Source organism: Macaca mulatta, chromosome 1 (genome assembly GCF_049350105.2).
Source record: "Macaca mulatta isolate MMU2019108-1 chromosome 1, T2T-MMU8v2.0, whole genome shotgun sequence".
NCBI classification, from domain to species: domain Eukaryota; kingdom Metazoa; phylum Chordata; class Mammalia; order Primates; family Cercopithecidae; genus Macaca; species Macaca mulatta.
The window spans coordinates 128784861-128808796 of NC_133406.1; the positions used below are offsets into that span (position 1 = coordinate 128784861).

Consider the following 23936-nt stretch of genomic DNA (forward strand, 5'->3'; position numbering starts at 1 on the left):
AAATACCAATTACCCGTGATAAATATTTTCAAATATTTCCTATTATGTAATTTGTCCATTTGAATACAAATAAATCTTGTACAAGTATGGGAGAATCGAATGCAGATAAACCTATGAAGGGAAGAATTTTCTAATTTATCTACTGGATTTTTCTTCAATTAAAAAAGAAATTGTAAAATACACTTAAAATTTACCATCTTAATCATTTTTAAGTGTACCGTTTAAGAACAGTATTAAATACATCCTTTTTTTTTTTTTTTTTTTTGAGACGGAGTCTCGCTGTGTCTCCCAGGCTGGAGTGCAGTGGCGTGATCTCGGCTCACTGCAAGCTCCGCCTCCCGGGTTCACGCCATTCTCCCGCCTCAGCCTCCCAAGTAGCTGGGACTACAGGCGCCCGCCACCACGCCCGGATAGTTTTTTGTATTTTTAGTAGAGACGGGGTTTCACCATGTTAGCCAGGATAGTCTCGATCTCCTGACCTCGTGATCCACCCGCCTCGGCCTCCCAAAGTGCTGGGATTACAGGCTTGAGCCACCGCGCCCGGCTAAATACATCCTTAATGTGCCACCATCACCACTATCCAGCACCATAACTCATCTTGTAAAACTGCGTGATGTCCTCAAGGTTCATTCATGCTGCAGCCAGTGTCAGAATTTTCTTCCTTGAAGTGGAGTAATACTCCATTGCATGGATATACCACATCTTGCTTATCCATTCATCTACTGATGGACACTTGGGCGGCTTCCATGTTTTAGCTATTGTGAATAACGCTGCTATCACCATGGTGTACAAGTATCTCTTCAAGACCCTGCTTTTAATTTTTTTGAGTATATATGTAGATGTGGGATTGCTGGGTCATGGTATTTCCATTTTAATTTTATGAGGAATCACCACACTTTTCCATAGTGGCTACACGTACCATTTCATATTTCTACAAACAGTGCACAAGCGTTCCAACTTCTCCATATCCTTGCCAACACTTGTTATTTTCTATGTTCCTGTTAGGTGTCTGCTGGATTTTTTTTTTTTTTTTTTTTCTAGATGGAGTCTCGCTCTGTTGTCCAGGCTGGAGTGCAGTGGTGTGATCTCGGCTGACTACAACCTTTGCCTCCTGGGTTCAAACAATTCTTCTGCCTCAGCCTCCTGAGTAGCTGGGATTACAGGCGCCTGCCACCATGCCTGGCTAATCTTTTGTATTTTTAGTAGAGATAGGGTTTCACTGTGTTGGCCAGGCTGGTTTCAAACTCCTGACCTCAAGTGATCCACCTGTCTCGACCTCCCAAAGTGCAGGGATTACAGGTGTGAGCCACTGCACCTGGCCTACTGGGTTCTGAAGAGTGACTTTATGACACACTGAGTCCATAATATTTTCTACAGGCATACTACTAAAATAGTAATGTCAACTATATGAATTAATATATATAATATTCCATTTAGTTATTTTAAGAGTACTAGAATAGCTTTACACATCTCATAACCTATCAGTCAGAAATAGTTCATCACTGAATGGTCTCATAAACAAGACAGTAGTTCAACAACATCTTTAATTTTTACCCGATGACAAAAGCTGAGTATTTCAGAGAATTATACAACTTGAAAAACCTTGTTTCATTCAATTGTCACTTTATTGCAAGATGGTAGAATTAATTGCAAATTTAAACTATAATCTGGTAATCTTTAGTCAGGCTCCAAGTTTTTATAAAGACAAACTGCTTATTCAGAAGTGATCATGGAACAACTCAAAGGCAGAGTAAGAAGGATGAGAAACATTTGACTGGCCGATAGAGATTTTGTTCTCTTACTATATGAAACAAACTTTTCATTTTTAGGAAGGGTAAATTATAACTTCAGTAGACATCAATACAGAAAGATTTCGTCAAATAGACTAGTTTCCATTTAGTCTGTCAACTGTTTCTAGCTGTCTCAATTGGGATAGATTCATTTACATAACCAGGGGTGCTTGAGCCTTCTTTGCCAGCAGCTTTAGGTCCGCAATGCACTTGGCAACTGTCTCCTTTTCCTGTGATAAGGAAAGAGAAATCTGGTTAGACCTTTCCAAAACATAGAAAAGTATAGAGTATAAACACCATTATTCTAAAAGACACCTCCTACCAGACCAGAACCTCAAGATTACTGGCTTAACATTATACAGCTACTAGACAGGTTTAGAAGTAAAACTAATTAACACAGAGGAGATACAATTTATTTTAAGCAAATCCAGGGGGTTAGTTAAAAATCCCTGGCTCACAGCTTTTATGAGTGAAACCTGTATAGAATCTGAGACCAGATATTCCTGTAACCATCTGCCACTGATGTTGGCTTGTACAACTAACAGCTGCTTGAAAAAGACCAACTCAACAAATATTAGTAATATACAAATGTTAAGAATGAAAATAATTTTTAGTCTCTTTTCTAGACTTCTTTTGTATTTTCTAAGTTTCTTAAGCATGTATATTACATTTATGTAAAAGACAGTTTACTAGAAAAACAAAAAAACTTTTGATAGGACCCTGTTTTTCTTTTTTTTTCTGAAACGGAGTCTCACTCTGTCGCCCAGGCTGGAGTGCAGTGGCCGGATCTCAGCTCACTGCAAGCTCCGCCTCCCGGGTTTACGCCATTCTCCTGCCTCAGCCTCCCAAGTAGCTGGGACTACAGGGACCCACCATCTCCCCGGCTAGTTTTTTTTTTGTTTTTTTTTTTTGTTTGTTTGTTTTAGTAGAGACAGGGTTTCACCGTGTTAACCAGGATGGTCTCAATCTCCTGACCTTGTGATCCGCCCATCTCGGCCTCCCAAAGTGCTGGGATTACAGGCTTGAGCCACCGTGCCCAGCCTAGACCCTGTTTTTCTAATCCTACATACATTATGCTGAAAATGACCAGAAATACTTAAATGTTATAAACCCGAGAAAGAAAAAAAATCAAGTCATATTAAAGCAAAAATATAAATGAAAAAAAAATCGATTCAGTTTAAGCAAACAGAAAACATTTCCGTTCAAAACAGACAAATTATGCAGGTGAAAAGAAGAAATGGAATGTCATGGAATTAGAAAATGGAAGGGGCTTAGAAATAGCCTTGTTCAGTCTTTTATTTATTTTATTTTTTGAGGCAAGGTCTTGCTCTGTCACCCAGGCTGGAGTGCAATAGTGCGATCAGAGCTCACTACAGCCTATGCTTCCTGGGCTCAAGAGATCCTCTCACCTCAGCCTCCTCAGTAGCCCTAAGTACAGGCGTTTGTCATCGCACCCAAGCTACTTTTTAAATATTTTGCAGAGACAGGATCTCGCTATGTTGCCCAGGTTGGTCTCGAACTCCTGGTCTCAAGTGATCTTCCTGCCTCGCCCTTCCAAAATGTTGGGATTACAGGCATGAGCCACCATGCCCAGCCCAGTCTGTTTTATAGAGAAATTAAATATATCAGTTAATGCTACCCAAATTTGAGGAAAGAGAAAAGCCAGCCTGACAGATAGGTAGCATCTTCCTGCTTATCACTATCCAGAAAAACAAACCGGGGTTACACTGCTACTTCTAGGCTAAAGACTCCTTGCCAGCTATTCCCACCTTAATGAAACATCAGCAGATACTTGTTAAGAGATACCAGTACAATGTCAGAACCTGTAAAAATGTTGTGTACCTGCTCTGCGGAGATGCTTTGCACCACGTGCTTTTCCACCCAATTTATCATGTGCTCTTGTTCCTTTCGACGCGTCATGTTCTGCACAGCTATATGATAGTCCAGGCGACTCTTTACTTCCTTATATACTCTATATAGTCGTTCCCGGTAAGTAACCTCCAAAGCCATAGCAATGTTATTCTGGGGCAAAATGAAGAAATGATAAACATTGTATACTTGAAGGAATACTTCTACTCTGAAGATTCTGCCAGTGAGAATGCCCCACTTCTTTTGTATTTTATGTGGAATTCTTTTATTTAATAAATATATACCTAGAAATTATAACAGCATATGGCAAAAACATACTTAAAAGTGTATGCTGTAAGAAATAAGTCTCCTTCAGTCCCCCCATGGCCACTAACTTCCTGTATTTCTTGTATTCCCTCTCAGAAATATTTAATAAAAATATAGGTATACACATCAAAATATAGGCATATACACATCACGTTTATTAATTATGACAGAAAAACCTACCTCAATTTTAAGCTACATTGGATTCCACTATACTGGTACTCCATAATTAATTTTTTGGTTCTACAAATAATGGTGCATACATTGTATATTTGTCTTTGTGTTTATGTCATAAACTTGCTGGATCAAATAATAGTTAACATTTGTAGAGTACTGACTACACTTTTGTGTTTGGATTCAATTAAACCTTATAATGAAACCATGGCATAGTTATTATAATTATATCCATTTTGCAGTGAGGAAACTGAGGCAGAAGTTAGGAAACTTGACCAAGGTTACAGAGCTAATAAACTATGAAGCCAAGATCAGCATACAGGCAATAAGGCTACAAGGTCAAGCTCTTATATATTTCTACTTAGCTAACCCATAGGCATCACAAACCAATGCACACCAAACTGAAGGTTATTGGCAACAAGGCAATCAGAGTGATCCTTCAATGACTTTCTCTCATTCAGAGTCCAAGTCAAAGTTCGTATAGGAGCCTAAGGTCTTTATGTATCATAGTCCCAGGCCACCCTCTATCTCCTTTTATTCTCCCCCCACCAATTCTACTTCAGCTGTATGAACCTTCTTACTTTTCCTTGACTATATCAAGCAAACTTCCAGGTTTAGGGCATTTGCAACTGTTCTTCCCTCAGCCTGGCACTTATTTCCCCAAAAACCCACATACTTTGCACTATTAGTTCTTTCACGTCTCTGCTCAAATATCATATTAGAGACATTTCCTGAATGCCCTTATGAAAACAGTAACTCCTTCTTCCTGCAATTTTGTAGAAAGGGTCTATGCCCAGGCTGGTCTCAAACTCCTGGGCTCAAGTGATCCTCCCGCCTTGACCTCCCAAAGTGCGGGGATTATAGGCATGAGCCAATGCACCTGGCCTGCAATCTTTTTAATACTAGTTTATTTTTCTATCTAGCATTTACTACCTGTTGACATTTGCATCTGTTCAATTATTTATTTTCTGTGCTTCTCCCAAAGACTGGCTAGAAAATAAGACTCCATGAAGGCAGAAGCTGTTTGTTCTCCACTATATTTTCAGCACTCTGCCTTGGTCAGAATATCTACATAGGAAGAACTCAATAAATAGCCATCAAGTAAATATAAATAAATAAAAACCTAAATTACTATCATTTCACTCTTAGGAAAAAGCTACATTTTCCAGTATGGTTTTTTAAAAAAGCCAAAATATATGTATGCATGCATTCACATATGTGTATATACTACGCAAGAAGCAGGAAGCATTCTCCCTTTGTAACCTAAATATACACGGAATTAACATTTTTCTGGGATTTTTCAAATATCCATGTGCTTACGAGTCCTTAGGGATCTTGTTTAAAAGAATACAGATTCTTGGGTAGCCCTTAAGAAAGGTTCTGATTCCACAAGTCTTGGAAAGAGGCAAAAAAAATTAACACCAAAGATAACTCTAATGCATGTGGTACCAAGACCACATTGGCCAAGATCCTAAACATTTCAGATGCTTACTCTAACTCCAGTCTTGACTTCCTGGGTGCAAGCAGTCCTCCTGCCTCACCCTCCTCAAGTCCTAGGATTACAGATGTGAGCCACTGTGCCCAGCCTGCTTTGTGGATTTAGAATATCAGATTTCCTTACAGCAAAGATGTTAAGATGTTCTTGTAGCAAGTGTGTATGAAATACACAGGATGTATTTTACCTATAGTCTTCCTTATACAGTGCATGTCATTTTTAAATCAGCTTTAACTTAATGACTATTTCTTTTTGTGTGGATCCGAAATGTTTTTTTAATAGCTTCTACGGTTTCTAATTTTATAATAATTTGAACTATTTTTCCACTTGACAGTTCTTTTTTTTTTTTTGAGACGGAGTCTCGCTCTGTCGCCCAGGCTGGAGTGCAGTGGCCGGATCTCAGCTCACTGCAAGCTCCGCCTCCCGTGTTCATGCCATTCTCCTGCCTCAGCCTCCCGAGTAGCTGGGACTACAGGCGCCGCCACCTCGCCCGGCTAGTTTTTTGTATTTTTTAGTAGAGACGGGGTTTCACCATGTTCACCAGGTTGGTCTCGATCTCCTGACCTCGTGATCCACCCGTCTCGGCCTCCCAAAGTGCTGGGATTACAGGCTTGAGCCACCGCGCCCGGCCGACAGTTCTTAAATGTTTGAATAGCCGTGAATGCCAACTGCTACATAAATGTTCTCTTTTCTAAATAAAATATGTTCAATCTATTTAATCATTCTTCATAAAAAATTCTGAATTTAAAAAAATGCACACAAGTAACTTTATTCTTTCTAGAAACTTCTGAAACCTACCCTTTGCACATCAAAAAGGTAATGGCGCTTCTGAGTCAGTGCCTGCTGTGACTTCTCCGTATCAATTGCATTCTGCATTTGCTGGATGGAAGACTGCTTCGCCTCTTCTAGTTGGGCAAGTTTTTGCTACAATTGCGATAGCAACAACAAAGATCAGTGAAAGCACAAAGGGTAAAAAAAGGAGATTCATTTCATGCTTCTTCAAAGTTGCATCTCTCATTTGTAAAAACACCCACAAAGAAAATAGAAAGAAATGCACAAATCCTTAAAAATAATTTCCCATAATAACTATACAATACCTTTTGAATGATTGTAGAAAAGCTGAAGGGTTTAGTAGATATAAAAAAATTATCTCAAATTAGTAACTAACATTAACACTTATTTGAAGCATTAGATTCATTTCTATGTGTTGCTCCCCTAACAATCATATCAAAAATATCACTAAATGACCTTCATGTTTCTGCTAGTCTAAAATAGGAAATAAGGTTTATGGTTCTTACCTCATTGATTTTATCAGCATATGCTGCAACAGTCGGACCATATTTTTTAATTCCATAGACCATTATCCCTATTAATGACATGGCAGTGAAGGTCTCTGCGGTAATCACATATATTTCTTTGGATAAAGCATACAAGATAAGCCCAGTTCCGAGCACATAGGGTCCTACAAGAAGAAGAGTTATTTTATGAATGGATATGCTATGCCTAAAAGAGGGAAGATAGAAAGGCACTTCTATATTTGATTAGCAGAAAGCAAAGTAATGACTTAATTAGATTCAAAGACAAAACACTGGATTGGGAAGCAGTATGGTAGAGCTGAAAGAACAAAGATATGGACTCAGGGAAATCTGTATACTGACTCTGCAATTTTAAAGAAACTGAGCAATCTAAATAATCTCTGAATTTAGTTCCTTATTTGTAAAATGGGGACAATACCTTCTTCAGTCTGATAAATTTGAGAAATAATGTTAAGCACAATACACAGCACAGTAAATTATACTATTCTACAAAGATACCAGATAACTTTCTGAAGTAACTTGTCCAGCAAAATATACTATTTATTGAATGGGAACACTAGACAGGTTAAAATTTACACACGAAACAAGCAAAAACAACTACAAAGTGGTATGTATATAAAATAATGAATAAATATTAGGATTCCCAACTCCTGTAGCACCTAATTACAACGCTTCAAATATGGTTTTTTCTTTAACCAGGCCATGTATTCTGAAAGGATGCAAACCATGATTTACATTTCTTTAGTCTTTCCCCCATGCTTCGCAGGATGTAAGAGAGGCCCACAGCAGGCTTTTAGGAAAGCATTTTACAGTATTTCTGAGAGTCATAGGATGGCAGGATGTATCATGACAATAACAGGGTTACAAACTCAAATACATTTTACCCGGTTTCCCATACAAAGTTCCAACATTTTTTTTAATTGTCTTTAATATACAAATTTAAAATATGAATTTGCAAGAAACATCTATCATATGTAACATTTTTATCACCCATTGAAGTCTGAGGAGACTAATGTTTCTAGCAATTTCAGTTAGGAAAATGCTACTTTAGGTGACTCTAGGGCTAAAAAAAGTGTCTTTGGCTTCCAATATTCCACAGTCATAGCAATACTTGGGTATGGGCCAAGAAAGGCAGTACATGTAGTAGAGAGAATCATAAACTTAATCAGGGGACTCCTGCTTTACCTGGCTTCATTTTTATTCATACCCTTTTCATTATCTAACAGTATATTACACAGTTACTCATTTCTTTATTGTCATCCTACAACAGAATGTATGTTCCATGACAGCAGGCACTTAACACTGTTTAACACCATACGCCTTCAACAGTGCCTGGCATAGAGCAGGCATCAAAAAATTTGATCTACTAACAGAGATAATTCTGTAAAATTAAGTTTAAAATCCCAAATACATTTATACCAAAAACAAGTTGGAGCAATCAAATCAACTGTTACAATTTCCTTTTGAAAACAGCTGACTTGCGGCTGCAGGCGGGTGGCTCAAGCCTGTAATCCCAGCACTTTGGGAGGCCAAGGTGGGTTGATCCCACGAGCCCAGGAGTTGGAGACCAGCTTGGGCTACATGGTGAAACCCTATCTCTACAAAAAAATTAAAAATGAGCCGGATGTATGCCTATAGTCCCACCTACTCGGGAGGCTGAGGTGGGAGGATGACCTGAGCCTGGGGAGGTAGAGGCTGCAGTGAGCTGTGATTGTGCCACTGCACTCCATCCTGGATGATAGAGTAATACCTTGTCTCAAAAAAACAAACAAACAAACAAACAAAAAAACAACCAAACAAGAAAACCCACCTAATTTGATTTTAGTGATGCCATCAAACCATATTATCAAAGACCAGGCAAAAATGCTCACCTGTTACACCAGTTTTAGGATAAAGAAACTGGAAGAATTCCTCAGGGATCAGTCCATAACGAACTTTTCCTCCATATTCAGGAAGAGGCGGTATAGGGGCAAGGTGTGGCTGCCCTGTATGGAAGGTCCTTGTTGCCTGCAATACTCTACAGGTAATTATTGTACAAATGTAAAGCCTATTTCTTTAAGGAGAATACAATGTATGAATAATTAGCAGAAACAATAAATGGGGTTGAGGATTGAGGCAGTTTTCTAACTCTCATAATGGAAAGAGAATGGACTGGGAATAGGAAGGTTAGGGTCCAGTAATCAGCTGTGACAAGAGCAAAGAATTAATTACAGACACTTAACCTTCTACCCAATACTGGAATCCTTTCTATAAGCCTTGCAGATCATCTGTCTAGCACTGTGTATATCTATTATTAGCACTGAAATATGTAAGAATGTGGATGTGGCAGCCAGATAGACTCCTTGAGTTCAAATCCTAGACCTGCCCCTTGACTTTGAGTAAAGAATTTAAAGCTTTTGTAATCTCAGATTTCTCTCAGTAAAATGGAAATAAAAGATAATACCTTCTATGGTTGTTGACAGGATTAACTGAGTTAATATGTGTAAAGTGCATAGAATGATGCCTGGCACATGGAAAAGTGCTATGTAAGTGGTTAGCTATTATATGCCTGGTATGTTGGCTCCTCAACCTTTCTGAATACTCTCTTTGATGGGAGTATCACTACATGTAACAGACTTTTTCAGTACTGGGCAGCTCTAATTATATTCATCTTTGAATTGAGATGCTGCATACATTCTTGGAACCTCAATCCATTCTTAGTTCTAATTTTGCTATGTAAGATAACACACATGTACCTGGGTGAAACATCTGTTCCCTCACAATCCTGATTGCCCATAAAGACTTCTCTGGTTTTGTCTTTTTTTTTAATGAGGTATAACAGAACTGTATACAATACTCTATAGTCTGGCCAATTCATTCATTCTACAAATACTTATTGAGAACTTGCTATTGCCAGTTTGGAAACTATTCTTGTATTAAAGCAGCTTAAGACTACACGTTTAACAGTTACAGCATACTGATGTCTCCTTAGGCTTCTGATGAAATAAAATTTAGTCCCTTTATGTCTGCTGTCAAGTTTAGTCTCCTTCAAGTTTTCAGTATATTTTTGTCCCACTTCCCACCTCCCATTCCTCTACTCTGTCAACCTCTATCTCCTTGTAATGTAAGAATTTACATTATTTCATTTATTTTGGTACAATGCTTATCTTTTGAATATTATTTCTGCCTCCAAATATATTAGCTACCCCACCAGGTTTTGAAATCTGAGAATCACGCTCGAGATTCCTTCATTTACATCAAGGTTTCTCAACTAAACTACTGATGTTTGGACTGGATACTTCTTTGTTGTAAGAGGTTGTTCTGTGCATTGTAGAACGTCTGGCAGTATCTTTGTGGCCTTTACACAACAGATACCAGTAGCCTCCTTCCTCCCCGACCCACCCAATGGTAACACTGAAAAATATCTCCAGACATTGCTAAATGTCACCTGCAGGCAAAGCACCCCAGGCTAAGAACCCCTGATTTAAATCATAGTACTAAAGGGTATGCTTAAGCTGATAAGTCTCCCTAACTAGCTATCTTAGTTCAAGCCCTTATCACCTCTTGCTTAGTTTAACAATCCAAAACCTGATCTCTCTGCTTATTTTATTTTTTTTTTGAGACAGAATCTCGCTCTATCACCCAGGCTGGAGCACAGTGGCGTGATCTCTGCTCACTGCAACCTCCACCTCCCAGGCTCAAGCGATTCTTGTGCCTCAGTCTTCCGAGTAGCTGAGATTACAGGCGTGTGCCACCACGCCCAGCTAATTTTTTTATTTTTGGGACAGATGGGGTTTTGCCATGTTGGCTAAGCTGGTCTCAAACTACTGGCCTCAAGTGATCTGCCGTCTCGGCCTCCCAAAGTGCTGAAATTACAGGTGTGAGACACTATACCTGGCCTCTGCTTCTTATTAAATACCCCAACTTAAACCTAGCCCTCTCACATTACTGCCAATGTTTCTAAAATGAAAATTTGACTTGAAAACTCAACAGGCTCTCTCCTGCCTACTGAAAACTACTTAATATAACATATATAATCTAGTACCTATCATTTTTTTTTTTTTTTTGAGACAAGGTCTCACTCTGTCACCCAGGCTGGAGTGCAGTGGTGCCATCACTGCTCACTCGCAGCCTCCATCTCCTGGGCTGAAGCCATCCTCCCACCTCAACCTTCCCAATAGCTGGGAGTACAGGCGTACACCACAATGCCCAGCTAATTTTTAGAATTTTAAAAAAATTTTGTTGTTTTGTTTTTGTCTATGTTGCCCAGGCTAGTCTCGAACTCCTGGGCTCCAGTGATCCTCCTGCCTTGGCCTCAGGATTATAGGCATGAGCCACCACTGTGCCTGGTCCTGTCAAATTTTATAACCTCATCTTCCTTCATTCTCTTACTCTCCTGGAATTACTTAACAGCTCTCAAAAACAAACGAAGAACCACCACAAAAAAATTGCCCAATGCTGCTCCTTCTGTCTTGTATGCCCTTCATACCATGACTTCATAGCAATGACTACCAAGACCAATCAGCCTCCAGATGTGTAAAGCCCTCCCCCATTTTGGGCTAACATTCATTCTTTTAATCAATAAAACATTTACTGACTTTCTACTAATGCTAGGTACCAGTAACATGGCAATGAACAAAGCTCCAGCCTTCAACATTCTAGTGGGGGTATGGGAAGGGTGAGTGTGTATCTCCATACAAAATTTCAGGCGGCTCTAAGTGCTGTGAAGAAAAACTGAGCAAGGTAAGGGGATAGGGAGCAACAGAATGGGGAAGTTTTTTTGGTAGGGAGCCAGATGACATTTGACCCAATGATCTGAGGAAAAGAGAGAAGAGCAAGTAGAAAGATATTGAGGCACGAATGCGCTTGGTAGTTTTCAGAGGAACACCAAGGGCAGTATGGTTGAAGAATGAGCTAAAAAAAGAACAGAAGGGGATGGTGTCAAGAGATAGGATGGGATCAATTCATGTTGGACCTTCTGGGTTATGCTAAGTTTGGATTTTATTCAAGTGGGATGGGGAGCTCTGGAAGGCTTTGGTGGGAGATTGACATAATCCTCCTGGCTATTATGAGAATGGGCTGTAATAGCACAAGAATAGAGATGCAAGACTAATGAAGAGACTACTAAAATACCTAGGTGAAAGTTTGCGGTGGTTCATACTTTAGTGGTAGTGGAAGCAGCAGTCAGAGTCCAAATTTCTAGAGGAAGAGCCTTGCTGAGGTACTGGACATGAAGTGTGAAAAAAAACCAAGGATATTCCTTGTATCTTGTAAATATAAGTTATTTATTACCTGGTATTACAATTATTTGTTTACAAGTCTGTATGGGGTCCTTTTTCTTCTAAGTTGGAAGCAGTCAATTATAGCCTCACTTCATTGCACACATGAGACTCAATTACAGACAAGACCACTTTTTCAAGTCCAGTTTTTTCAATTTGATAGTTAACATAATTTGCAAGCTTTAGAACTAAATTTGGAAGTAAAAAGAAATCTCTAGGAAAATGAACATGTCTTATGAAACAATTTTAACGCAAACAGCTGCTAAATTTACTAAACACACACCATGTACCAAGAACTGTTTTTGAATTTCACAGAAATTGCCTCTTAATTCTCAAAAGCCACAATGCACTATCATGCGCCATTTTGTAGATGAGGAAATTGAGGTCACACAGCTAGTAAGTGGAGGGGCCAGGGACCCTGTACTGGCTTTGGAGCCCTCACTCTAAACCAATACTCTAAAGGTGCCTCCCATTCCTAGACTGTGAGCTCCATGAGGGCAGGTAATTTGCCATACTCATTCTTGTATCCTTGGTTATGTGTTTAGGCAACATAAATATTTACTGAATCAATGAATGATTTCTCTGATTGTTATTATATGGCAGCAAAAACTAGGTATCTGGGAAACAGACTATAAACAACATGCTTCACTGTTTTATTGAACAAAATTTGTTCTTGGGTATGTAATCTACTCTGATTCAGGCTGTGGAGGCTACATGTCATAAGGTCCCAAGGGAAGGTCACAAAGGAGAGGGGCGGGCATAGAAGACAGCAAAACCAATTTCTAGTTTAGTTAGAATACGTTACATATCCTGTTAAAGTCTTGGTCATCAGTTCATATGACAGCGTTCCTGGCAGTTACAGGAACAAGTGTTTGAAAGAGGGTTTAAGTGTCCCAAAATTATCGGAAAGAGATTTCTGGCCTAAAGCTAAGGGGGTGGGGGCAGGAATCGAGAAATAAAAGATAGTAAAAACAAAGACGAAAGGGACCATTATCCTCACACTTACCCTGGACCCAGGAAGGCTGCATTCTTCAGAGACGGGGCTGCAGACAGACAAGACGAAGGTCAGCAAAGTCAAATGAACTCTAGTTTGTCCCTTCCTCATCCCTGCCAGGCTAGATCACTGAGGCTATGTACCCCTCTTTCCTGTCCCTTAAGTCCCCACGCTCCTCTCTGAGCGGCGCTGATCACTCGCCGCTCAGGCCCGTGTCGCTGCGCCCTTCTCCCCTCCTTGTGACCCCTAGATTCGCTTCTTTCCAATCACTCTGATAGCCCAGAGCAGCGTCTACACCCCTCACCCGCTGTGGCGGCGGCGGAAAGTACCACCCGGGACAGCATGGTCAGCGAAGGTGCAGGTAGCAATCTTAGAGTCCCTGTGACCCCGACAGGAGAATCTGTCAGGGCAGGAGCAAGATGGCCGCTCACAAGTCTCGCGAGATGAAAATTTTGTAGTCTTCCTTCAACTTTCCTCGGGAGATTTTTTTTTTTTTAAATTATCGCGAGACGAGGCAAGTAATGCTGAGAACCTATCGCAGGAGGGCGACAGCCGGAAAGCAGGATGGAGCCGCAGAAGCAATTCTCGCGAGAAGTAGACTTGCCGTAGCCTCGGGAGAGGGGCGGAGGCTCAGAGGCACACCACGTGGGGTTTGCTATCGGAGCTGAGTCTCCGGCCGGCGTCCAATTTGAGTCTAGGTTGGAGTTGGAACCGTGGAGATGCGGAAGGAAACCCCGCCCCCCCTAGTGCCCCCGGCGGCCCGGGAGTGGAATCTTCCCCCTAATGCGCCCGCCTGCATGGAACGACAGTTGGAGGCTGCGCGGTACCGGTCCGGTGAGCCGAGATCCCGGGCCTGGGAGCTCCCTTACCCCGGCCCAGGGCGCCCCTCCCCAGAGACTGACCCTCCCAGCCCATCCCCGCCCTGCATGTTATCCTGACCCGTGGGTCGCGCCGCCGAGCTGTCCCCAGCCCTGCCCCGCGTTCCTGAGCTCAGATCCAGACCCGGCCCGAAAGCTGTTCTGTGCGGTCTTCATGGAGGCGAGCCCTTCCACCCTTCACGTGCTGACAGCTTGTACCCCCCGTAGATGGGGCGCTTCTCCTCGGGGCCTCCAGCCTGAGTGGCCGCTGCTGGGCCGGCTCCCTCTGGCTTTTTAAGGACCCTTGTGCCGCCCCCAACGAAGGCTTCTGCTCCGCTGGAGTCCAAACGGAGGCTGGAGTGGCTGACCTCACTTGGGTTGGAGAGAGAGGTATTCTGGTGGCCTCTGATTCAGGTGAGTCACTTTCCCCTCATCCACCCCTCACCCCCACCCCCAGCCCCGGGTGGAGTGGTAGAATGGAGGCTTGGGGTACGGGTAGGGCTGAGCTCAATATCTAATGTCCTATGTTCAGTGCTTGGAGGAGCCTGAGAGTGTTGGCCCTGAATGCAAACTCTTGTGTAGGTGGGAAATATATTTTCTAAAATTCTAAATTGTCTGTTGAGATTTCCTAGAAAAATCCGTAACAAAATTAAGCAACGGATTGGAACCATTTTTCTTCTGTGTAACCTGCTGCTTAACCCCCGCAGCCCAGACCAAGCATAATCTTGATTTTAAGATGACACTGAAGCCAATCTATGCTACATGTCTCTTTCCATTTCTTACTGCTTTCTTGTCTTCATTCTGCTTTCTTTGTGTTGACTGTAGGCTCAGCGATGCAGGCTTTGGATTTTTTTTTTTTTTTTAATCAGAATTTGGAAGTTGGCTGGCATTGCATGGAAGTTTAAAAGACCCACTTATAGATTTAACCTCTCTGACAATTGAGCTTGAACAGTACATAATCAAGAAAACTTTTGGCGGATTCTCTATACTGAGCCAGTCACTGTGCAAAACGTTCAATTATTCAACATATTTTTAAAGACTCTGCAAGACATTTATTCAACTAGTTCAGCAAATACTTATTAGTGTCCAAATAATTGGGAAGTGTTAACATCACTGGCTTTCTCCACCTCCTTGTCTGGGCTGTCATTAGGAAAACAGTAACACAGAATAAAGTCAAAGGCTCAGAAATTAGCTAAACTCTTCAGTGATGTGGACTTTGCTTTTATAGGAATAACTAACTTACTTTGTTAATTTAGTGACAGTGGCTCTTTGAATCCTAGAAGTGAATTACTACCGTGGTATAATTCAAGCTCATGTTTTCCTTACCCTACCCCCAACAGGTGCTGTTGAATTGTGGGAACTAGATGAGAATGAAACACTTATTGTCAGCAAGTTCTGCAAGTATGAGCATGATGACATTGTGTCTACAGTCTGTGTCCTGAGCTCTGGCACACAAGCTGTCAGTGGTAGCAAAGACTTCTGGTGGGTCCCTGTTCTCATTGCTTCTGTCTCTGAGCCTCCTTTGGGCGCCTTTCCTATCCTGTTAACCTCATTAGGTAACATTTTGGGCTTATTCTAAGAATTCAGTGACTAACTTTAGCATGTCTATAAGGTTTCCTTAGGGATTTTGCAGTCCATTGTAAGTAGACCATAGCAGCAGTCCAGGAGGCAAAGACTTGGGGAATGTTGATTACAGGAAGTTCATGTTTGAACACGTTTTTATGTTGCTAGTGTAGGTCAAGATTAAATGTCTGTTTTCTTTTGCCTCTTAGCATCAAGGTTTGGGACCTTGCTCAGCAGGTGGTACTGAATTCATACCGAGGTGAGTATTCTTTCATTTTTAGCCCTGGTCTTAGCTATTGTGTTTTTGGACTTTCTGAAGTTTGCTTTGATGTTAGGAACAGCAATTCCATGTTCTGATAGTTTTCTTATAAAACAGTAGTCAGGCTCCAGTATCTACCCCTTGTCCTTTTCTCAATTTCCTTGTTTCTTTTTTCTTTCTTTTTTATTTTTTTTTAATTCGACTAGTCAAGTACAGTAGTGAAAAGAGGGGAAGAATAGACAAGGAGTTTAGTCTGTAACTGACTGTGAACAATCAATTGAGATAACTCGCTACCTTCAGACCAGCCAGTTTCCCTGTTTCTATTGATGGCCTCACCACCTTGGCAACACAGGGCTCAAACTCTCGGTCCTTTTCCACCCCTTCTGTTTCCCCACCATCAGTTGACCACTAAGTTCTTTTTAGTCTTTTCCACTGGTCAGTCACCTTCCTATCCATTTCTATGCCCCTATTCGCTTTCAGGCTTTACCTTACACAGGTAGTAGCACTCATGTCTCCACTAGCAATCTAGCTCTTTTGGTCTTTTATTAGTTTCTTGTGGCCAGTGGATTAAAATCCCATTTTCTTGTAATGGCATTGAAACCCTTTTACTGCATTTCCTCTCTTCAAGCTTATTAGATCCTTGACATTCTCAAGGGATAAATCTTGAGACTTTCAAATCTTGAACTTTTGAGTATTTACCTTCATAAAATGTCTGTTTTCTTTTGAGAACCATTGCTTTTTTAATGCCCCTCTTTCTGCTCACTTTCATTAACAGCACTAGTGGTTGACTTTATCTTGGGAGCCATTCTTTGTGAAGATAATGTCTAGAGCCTTAATGTGTGCATGTTCCAAGATTTAGATGCTGGGTGATTGATCACTGTGGTTCTCTCAATGGCTAAGTGCCTTTCCCTGCCATTTCTAACTTCAAAGTACATGATTAAGTTATAGACCAGAGAAATCACAGACTCATATCCAAGGTCCAGTATCCTGGACCTTCAGGGTCACTTGCAAATAGTTTTACAATAATGTTGAATGCCCAGCTGTGCACAGTGGCTCACACCTGAAATCCCAGCACTTTGGGAGGCTGAGGTAGGCAGATCATATGAAGCCTAGGAGTTAGAGACTAGTCTGGCCAACATGCCGAAACCCCGTCTTTACTAAAAAGTACAAAAATTAGCCAGGCATAGTGGTGCACATCTGTAATCCCAACTACTTGGGAGGCTGAAGCCCGAGAATCGCTTGAACCCAGGAGGCGGAGGTTGCAGTGAATCGAGATCACGTCACTGCACTCCAGCCTGGGCAACAGAGTGAAGCTGTTTCAGGAGAGAAAAAAAAAAGTCAATGCCCTATGTCTATTATATTTGCCTTTTATTGCGTAGACATATGTGCTTTCCTGGTTAATGCTAACTCTTTTTCAGCATTTCTGCCATGCAGCCTTTCTGTTATTCTTTGTGTTTGTGTCTTATTCCCCCTGCTGAATTCCAAATCCTTTATTATTTTTTAATTTTTTGTAGAGACAGAGTCTTGCTATGTTGCCCAGGCTGGTCTCAAATTCCTGGGCTCAAGGGATCTCCCGCTTTGGCCTCCCAGAGTGCTGAGAGATTACAGGCATGAGCCATTGCATCCTGCCCCAAAACCTTTGAGGGTAGAGGAACCATGTATTCTTCATCTTTCCTTACCACCATGATGCTTGTCCCAGAGCTTTGCTTTTTTCAAGTGAGCAATAAATTCCTTTTCTTACTTCTTATTCTGTTGACTTTCTGTGAATTCTAGGGCTAGGAAAGAACTATGGAAGCTGGTTTAGTTCCATCCTTCTGCCTCAGGGAAGGGCCACATTCAGACTACCTGGGAAAGTCTGGTAAAATGACTGTAGAAAAGGTTTCCACAGTTTCCAATTAACATGTAGCAGTGACTTTAAAGTTTTTTACATGTAGACCTCCTAAAACAATTTTGAAAATCTGTGCCCCCTCATACATTTTAAAATTGATACCTAAAGAAATTTTTTAAGTAGTTGCAGAGAAGGTAATTTCTGGCATATAATTTATTATATACTTATTTCAAGCGTATATTTGTCCAAATTTTAGGTTTGCAGGTTAATCCTATTTAGTTTGTACAGATGTCTACCAAATAGCCTAACTGGCAAAAGCCAATCTGCATTGTAAAGCCAGTGGACCAAGTTAGACTAAATTTTCTGTCAGAAAAAGTCTGACTTTGTTTTTAAATTCAGATAAAGTTGTTGAATATGTCCGTATCACAACGATCTGTCATATGTTTTAGTTCTCGTTATTAGACAGAAACAGAGTGAAGTTACAGAACCATACTTGTGTTTGTGGTGTGACTGAAACAAGATCAGCGCCCCCTTCATTGAATTTTACCTAGATGCTCTTTCTTTTTGCTCTTCGGTTCTTAGGGAAAAGCCGCTTTTGTGCCTTAGTTTAGAACCCTTATGTTTTTATACCCCTGAGCATTGTACCATGGAAAGATCTGGGATGAATGACAGGTATGTGTTCTTTCTTTAAAGTGGAAGAAGGGTGATTGTGAAAATAGAGGCAGTTCAATTTTAAGAAAGAGAACATTAGAGAAATTGGCTCTCTTAATACTATTAGCGCCCAGAACTCCCTCGAAAGTTTTTGTATACTACTTGGAGGTATGTGTGCTCCAGTATGAAGACTGCTATTCTAGAATTATTTAGATCTCACGTCTAAGATGCCTTAACTGGAAATTCCTTTGTTATTCTTAGTAAGCTCCTAATTTCTCATTCATTGTTTTCACTAATACATTTTTTTTTACAAGGCTTTTTAGGTTTTATAAGTGTATAAACTTCTCCTCTTAGCTTTTGTCTGATCCATAATCTCCCACAAAATTTGTTAAATTGCATCATGAGACCAGCCCTCCCTCCCTCCTGCACCTTGATTACTCCTGGGCTGGCCCTCTTGTAATGCTTCAGCTTGTTTTCTATCATGTTTCTCTTTCTCTCTCCTTTATAGCTCATGCTGCACAGGTCACTTGTGTTGCTGCCTCTCCTCACAAGGACTCTGTGTTTCTTTCATGCAGCGAGGTAAGAGATAGCTCCTTCTTCCCTAAACACACTCCAGCCCTCCATAGGCCAAAGTCTCTAGTGTGGAGACTTTCTGGCCTGCAGCGCTTTGGACTGTGAGATCCTTTTTCTGTTCCGCCTTCCTCTAGGACAACAGAATTTTACTCTGGGATACCCGCTGTCCCAAGCCAGCATCACAGATTGGTGAGTCTGAGATTCATTGGTGGGAGAGTAGTACTTGGAACCCTGATAGAAGAGAATTTCTTTGGCCAGTGTCAAAGCATAGTTGCCAGATGCCCAGTGTAGTTACTGTGACATGAGTGACATAATCTCCTTCTTTTCCACTGAGACTCTGCTAACCCCATTCTTGCAATGCATACCAAGAGGAAGGGCCAGTTCCTGGGTGGCTGATTTACTTTATTAGACGGGAGGACAAAGGGGCCAGAATTGTTATCTTCATGATTTGTGCCTGAAACTTGCCTGTGACTCATGTCCAGAAAGGGCAGGAAGCTGGTGGATAAATGGTTATGAGGCTCAAGGATGAGGACACTGCTGCCTTAGCAGGGTTTGGGAAATCAAATAAAGGTGCTCCCAGGATTTAGAGTGATGTCATTTGAGAAACCGCTTCTTCTGGACTCTTTTGAGTTTTTGTCCAGACCCTTTTCTCTTCTTTGCAGGCTGCAGTGCGCCTGGCTACCTTCCTACCTCACTGGCTTGGCATCCTCAGCAAAGTGAAGTCTTTGTCTTTGGTAAGGCAGCATGTCAGACTTCATATTGACTCTGGGAAAGGGGAGGAGGAAAGAGAAAGAGCTGACTCCACAATGCACAAGGCCCTTGCTGCTCAGTCTTAGCCCTCATGGACACTAGATGAATTATGAATTGAGGGTGGGGAGGTGGGGTGATGCCAAGGTAGTTTTAGTGTAGCTTTGGAGAACATGATTATTTTCCCAGTGGATTTGATTTTTGATTGATGGATCTAGCTCCTATATTCTGGGCATGGCTATAAGTCAGTGAGCCACAAAGCAAGTGGATTGCTATACAGCGAATTCTTTTCTACTGTGGGTAGGTGTAGAGCTATCGTGGTCATGAGGCTGTGTGTATGGTGACGTAGTTTGTGGTTAAAATAATAACTGCTTCATTCATTAACTTAATTTTCACAATCATCCAGTGACGACTTATCCCTGCTTTGCAAAAGAGATAACTGATGCTCAGAATGGTTAACTTTTCCAAGCTTAAGGAACTAGGATTCAAATCTTTGGCACCAAAGTCCATGCTCTTAATTACCATGACATGTCCCTTCTCTTCTACAGGTGATGAGAATGGGACAGTCTCCCTTGTGGATACCAAGAGTACAAGCTGTGTCCTGAGCTCAGCTGTACATTCCCAGTGTGTCACTGGGCTGGTGTTCTCCCCACACAGGTACTGTTCTTTGTCATCAGGGGCCTGATGGGTATAAATGGGAACAGTGGGGGGGTGTGTGTATGTTTTCAAAGCATTAGCTCATTAAGTAGTTCCTTAAAGCAGACAGTGTTCTAACTGAGGTTTTGGAACATCAGAGATCTCTTAAGTGGGAAGTGGAATCCTTTGGGAATCAAAGGATTTTTCAGATTATACGGTTTCTGTCTGAAATGGCTAAAATGTGGTCTCATTCCTGCTCAACACCCAACATGGTTCATATTGTGGGTTTCTGGGACTGTGAGGTTGGAAAAGCCTGTGTTTCTGGGTTATTGCTGAAGCTATAGAGAGGGACCAGATGGGGCGGTTAGTTACCAGGATGGTTGTCAACCCTAACTTTGCTTCATTTCCTTCATCTTTACTTGAAACTTTTAGTGTCAACTTAGAGTAGCCAGACCTTAGCCAAAAGTGGGAATCAGGCTGCCTTTTCTGGGTCACTTTACAGTAGCGGTGGCGCCAGCTCAGTTAAGGTTTTGTCTTGGGGCCGGGCGCGGTGGCTCACGCCTGTAATCCCAGCACTTTGGGAGGCCGAGGCGGGCGGATCACAAGGTCAGGAGATCGAGACCACGGTGAAACCCCGTCTCTACTAAAAATACAAAAAATTAGCCGGGCGCAGTTGTGGGCGCCTGTAGTCCCAGCTACTCGGGAGGCTGAGGCAGGAGAATGGCGTGAACCCGGGAGGCGGAGCTTGCAGTGAGCCGAGATCGCGCCACTGCACTCCAGCCTGGGCGACAGAGCGAGACTCCGTCTCAAAAAAAAAAAAAAAAAAAAAAGGTTTTGTCTTGGGATCCAGGCTTTGCCTTTCACAACCCTCTCCTCCCTCTGATAGTGTTCCCTTCCTGGCCTCTCTCAGTGAAGACTGCTCACTTGCTGTGCTGGACTCAAGCCTTTCTGAGGTGTAAGTGTGAAGTGGAATCCTTTGGGAATCAGGGAAGGGGAGCAGTGGGTGGGTGAGTCGTTTTCCTCTTCAGAAAAGTGTATTGTGCTTTTGGAGAACAGATTCTCCGTCTGTATCTGAAGGGACTTGGTAATGGAAGCAGGCTGGCTGTTGACCCTCTCCGTTCATGGGGCACATTCACAACCCCAAGGACAAAGCTGTGTCCTTGGTAGAGCGGGGTGGTAGGTGGAATTTTTAAGTCTAGCACTCCAGCCCTCTCCCACAAGGGGGCGGCAGTATATCCTTTCACATAGAGAACTGCATATGAAATGCAGTCTGCTACAGGGTAAAAGGCAGCACTTGGAAGACCTGAATTGTACTTCCCTCCTTGCCATGATTTGCTGCCTGTTACTGCCCCACATCACTGTCTTGTTCTATCCAGCATTTCTTCATCTATGAAAATAGAGGACTGGATTGGATGATTGATGACATCCACTGTGGATAGCTACACTGCTATCCTGGCGACGAGGCCATACAGTTGGTGAAATGTGTGTAACACACCCAAAAAATATGCCCCAGATGTGTTGGGTTCTCTTTTTTCTCCAGGTCTGCTTTTCTTGTCTCTACTATGCCCTGACTTTTTTTCTTCTAGGTTTAGAAGCCGAGCCCACAGAGACTTTGTGAGAGATGCAACTTGGTCCCCGCTCAATCACTCCCTGCTTACCACAGTGGGCTGGGACCATCAGGTCGTCCACCACATCGTGCCCACAGAACCTCTCCCAGCCCCTGGACCTGCGAGTGTTACTGAGTAGATTGGATTTAAGACACAAAGCAAGTCCCCCATGAGCGTCCACTTCTTTGCCCTACCCTCTCAGCTTGTGAGACAACACAGGAGCCTTCTGTAGTATGTTGATATGCTAGATCTGTGCCATTAAAAGGCATCATCCCTCAGCCTGAGGGAGGCTGAATTCTGGGTTCCTGTAGTCACAGGGAGGAAAAGCTTTCTTAAAAATGGACATGTATGTGCGTGTGACTGTGTGTGTAGATTTATAGTTTTTGGTAGTGGCAGGAATAAAACAATCCATCCTACATATTCCCTAAGCACTGCCTCTCCCTCACCCCCCAAAACAAGTTGATGAGAGGGTTTTATTCTTCCCATGTAGCTGTCTATGAGGAATTGGCTGTGTCTGGGTGGGTTATGGGATGTGGGCATCCCTGGGTTCTTGGAAGCAGCTCTTATGCTACTTATAGAGATGGGATTGATTTTATTTTTTTAAAGTGCTTAATTCACCATTACGAGAAATGCTTCCAGTCACAAAAATGCAGCCCAGCTCACTTTGAGGAAGAAGCAGGACTTGGTACGGATTTACATAACTCTTTGCCTTTAAACTGAATCAGAAATCCATTTTCTGGCTGAATAAAAAGTTTGGCTTGCCTTTATAATGCCCACTCCCTTCTCCCCGGCTCCCCAGTGATGGGGCATATATGAGAGAGGAGTGTTTTTCTATCATAGATGCCATAGGGGAAAGTTTGGGGATGAAGGAGAGCTTAAAGGCATTTCAGTTAAGTTAGAAAACTGACACAGACTGTTGAGAAATCTTTGCTACTTTTCCCACCCCAAACAGCCTGGGTCCTGACATCTTCTGCCCTGGGCCCCCTTCTCTTGATGTGGAAAGTCTGAATGCAGTATTTATAGATTTCTAAGGTTTTAACATCCAGTATCAGGAGGAATATCAGAAATACTGGTTGGTGAAATAAAGAGTTTAGGCATTGTTGGCCTGTCTTTTTTGAAGCGTGTGTGTCATGTGTAGTTAGATATATTTCACTTATGTGAGTCATCATGGTGTCAGTCTTGTAGCCCATTATTTTTCCTGTGCTTCCGCAGCTTCCCAAAGAAGCTAGTTAGAACTTCAGGTAAACATTAATTCTTGGGTTGGTGGAGTGGGTATTGCCAGTTAGAAGTCATGGATCAGTTACTGATTATATTGAAACTAAATATAATCAATTATGTGCTTTTGAGCTTTGCAGGTTCAATTTAGGTAAAAATCACATTATGAAACTGGGGAAGTCTGAAGGAATATGGGCAAATACTTCTCAGTAAAGCTTCCTTGCTTCACCCTTGACATGACTGATTACCCTTGAGTAAAACATGGGAATTTGTAGTCATGTGATGATCTGGGGTTGATGAGGAGTAGGAATAAAGTCTTCCATCGTTTTTATAATGTGGGAGGAAATAGAATGGGTAGGTACAATCATTTAAGTTCTGCCTCTCAAAGAGAAAACTTTAATTTTGTGGACACTTAGAGAAAGTAAGGGGTGGGGGAGCTTGAGGTGAGTAGGAATTTGCATAGCCCTTTTCTTCATGGACTTAAGAATGATGGAGAAAAAACTCAGTGAGAGAGATAAGAAAGGAAATGTGTGTATGTGTTAAGGTGGTTACAATAAGGAAGGAAAACATAGGTTTTTTTTTTTTTTTCTTTTTTTGAGATGGAGTTTCACTCTTGCTGCCCAGGCTAGAGTACAGTGGCATGATCTTGGCTCACTGCAACCTTCACTTTCTGGGTTCAAGCGATTCTCCTGTCTCAGCCTCATGAGTAGCTGGGATTACAGACGCCCACCACCATGCCCAGCTAACTTTTGTATTTTTAGTAGAGACGGGTTTCACCATGTTAGCCAGGCTCGTCTCAAA

At 41.8% G+C, this 23936-nt stretch overlaps 2 protein-coding genes across 3 annotated transcripts; one reads left to right on the plus strand and one right to left on the minus strand.

Moving 5' to 3' along the window:
- Positions 1-1555: 1555 nt before the first annotated feature.
- Positions 1556-13695, minus strand: ATP5PB (ATP synthase peripheral stalk-membrane subunit b). Its single transcript, NM_001260679.2, has 7 exons — positions 13504-13695; positions 13212-13248; positions 8819-8964; positions 6930-7093; positions 6430-6555; positions 3633-3812; positions 1556-2020 (listed from the first exon to the last, which is right to left on the minus strand). Exons 1-7 carry the CDS (start codon positions 13541-13543, stop codon positions 1943-1945), a joined length of 771 nt encoding a protein of 256 aa, NP_001247608.1. The 5' UTR covers positions 13544-13695; the 3' UTR covers positions 1556-1942.
- A 136-nt stretch (positions 13696-13831) lies between these two features.
- Positions 13832-23022, plus strand: WDR77 (WD repeat domain 77). Of its 2 annotated transcripts, XM_077997786.1 has the most exons (11): positions 13832-14033; positions 14285-14470; positions 15397-15538; positions 15829-15878; positions 18866-18936; positions 19065-19119; positions 19593-19664; positions 20226-20334; positions 21200-21268; positions 21900-21975; positions 22031-23022. In XM_077997786.1, the coding sequence occupies exons 1-11, from the start codon at positions 13919-13921 to the stop codon at positions 22091-22093; spliced, it is 1008 nt and encodes a 335-aa protein (XP_077853912.1). In that variant the 5' UTR covers positions 13832-13918; the 3' UTR covers positions 22094-23022. The 2 variants fall into 2 exon arrangements, with proteins under 2 accessions (XP_077853912.1, NP_001182372.1); NM_001195443.1 differs by having other exon boundaries at positions 13899-14033; positions 21900-22269.
- The last annotated feature ends 914 nt before the right edge of the window (positions 23023-23936 follow it).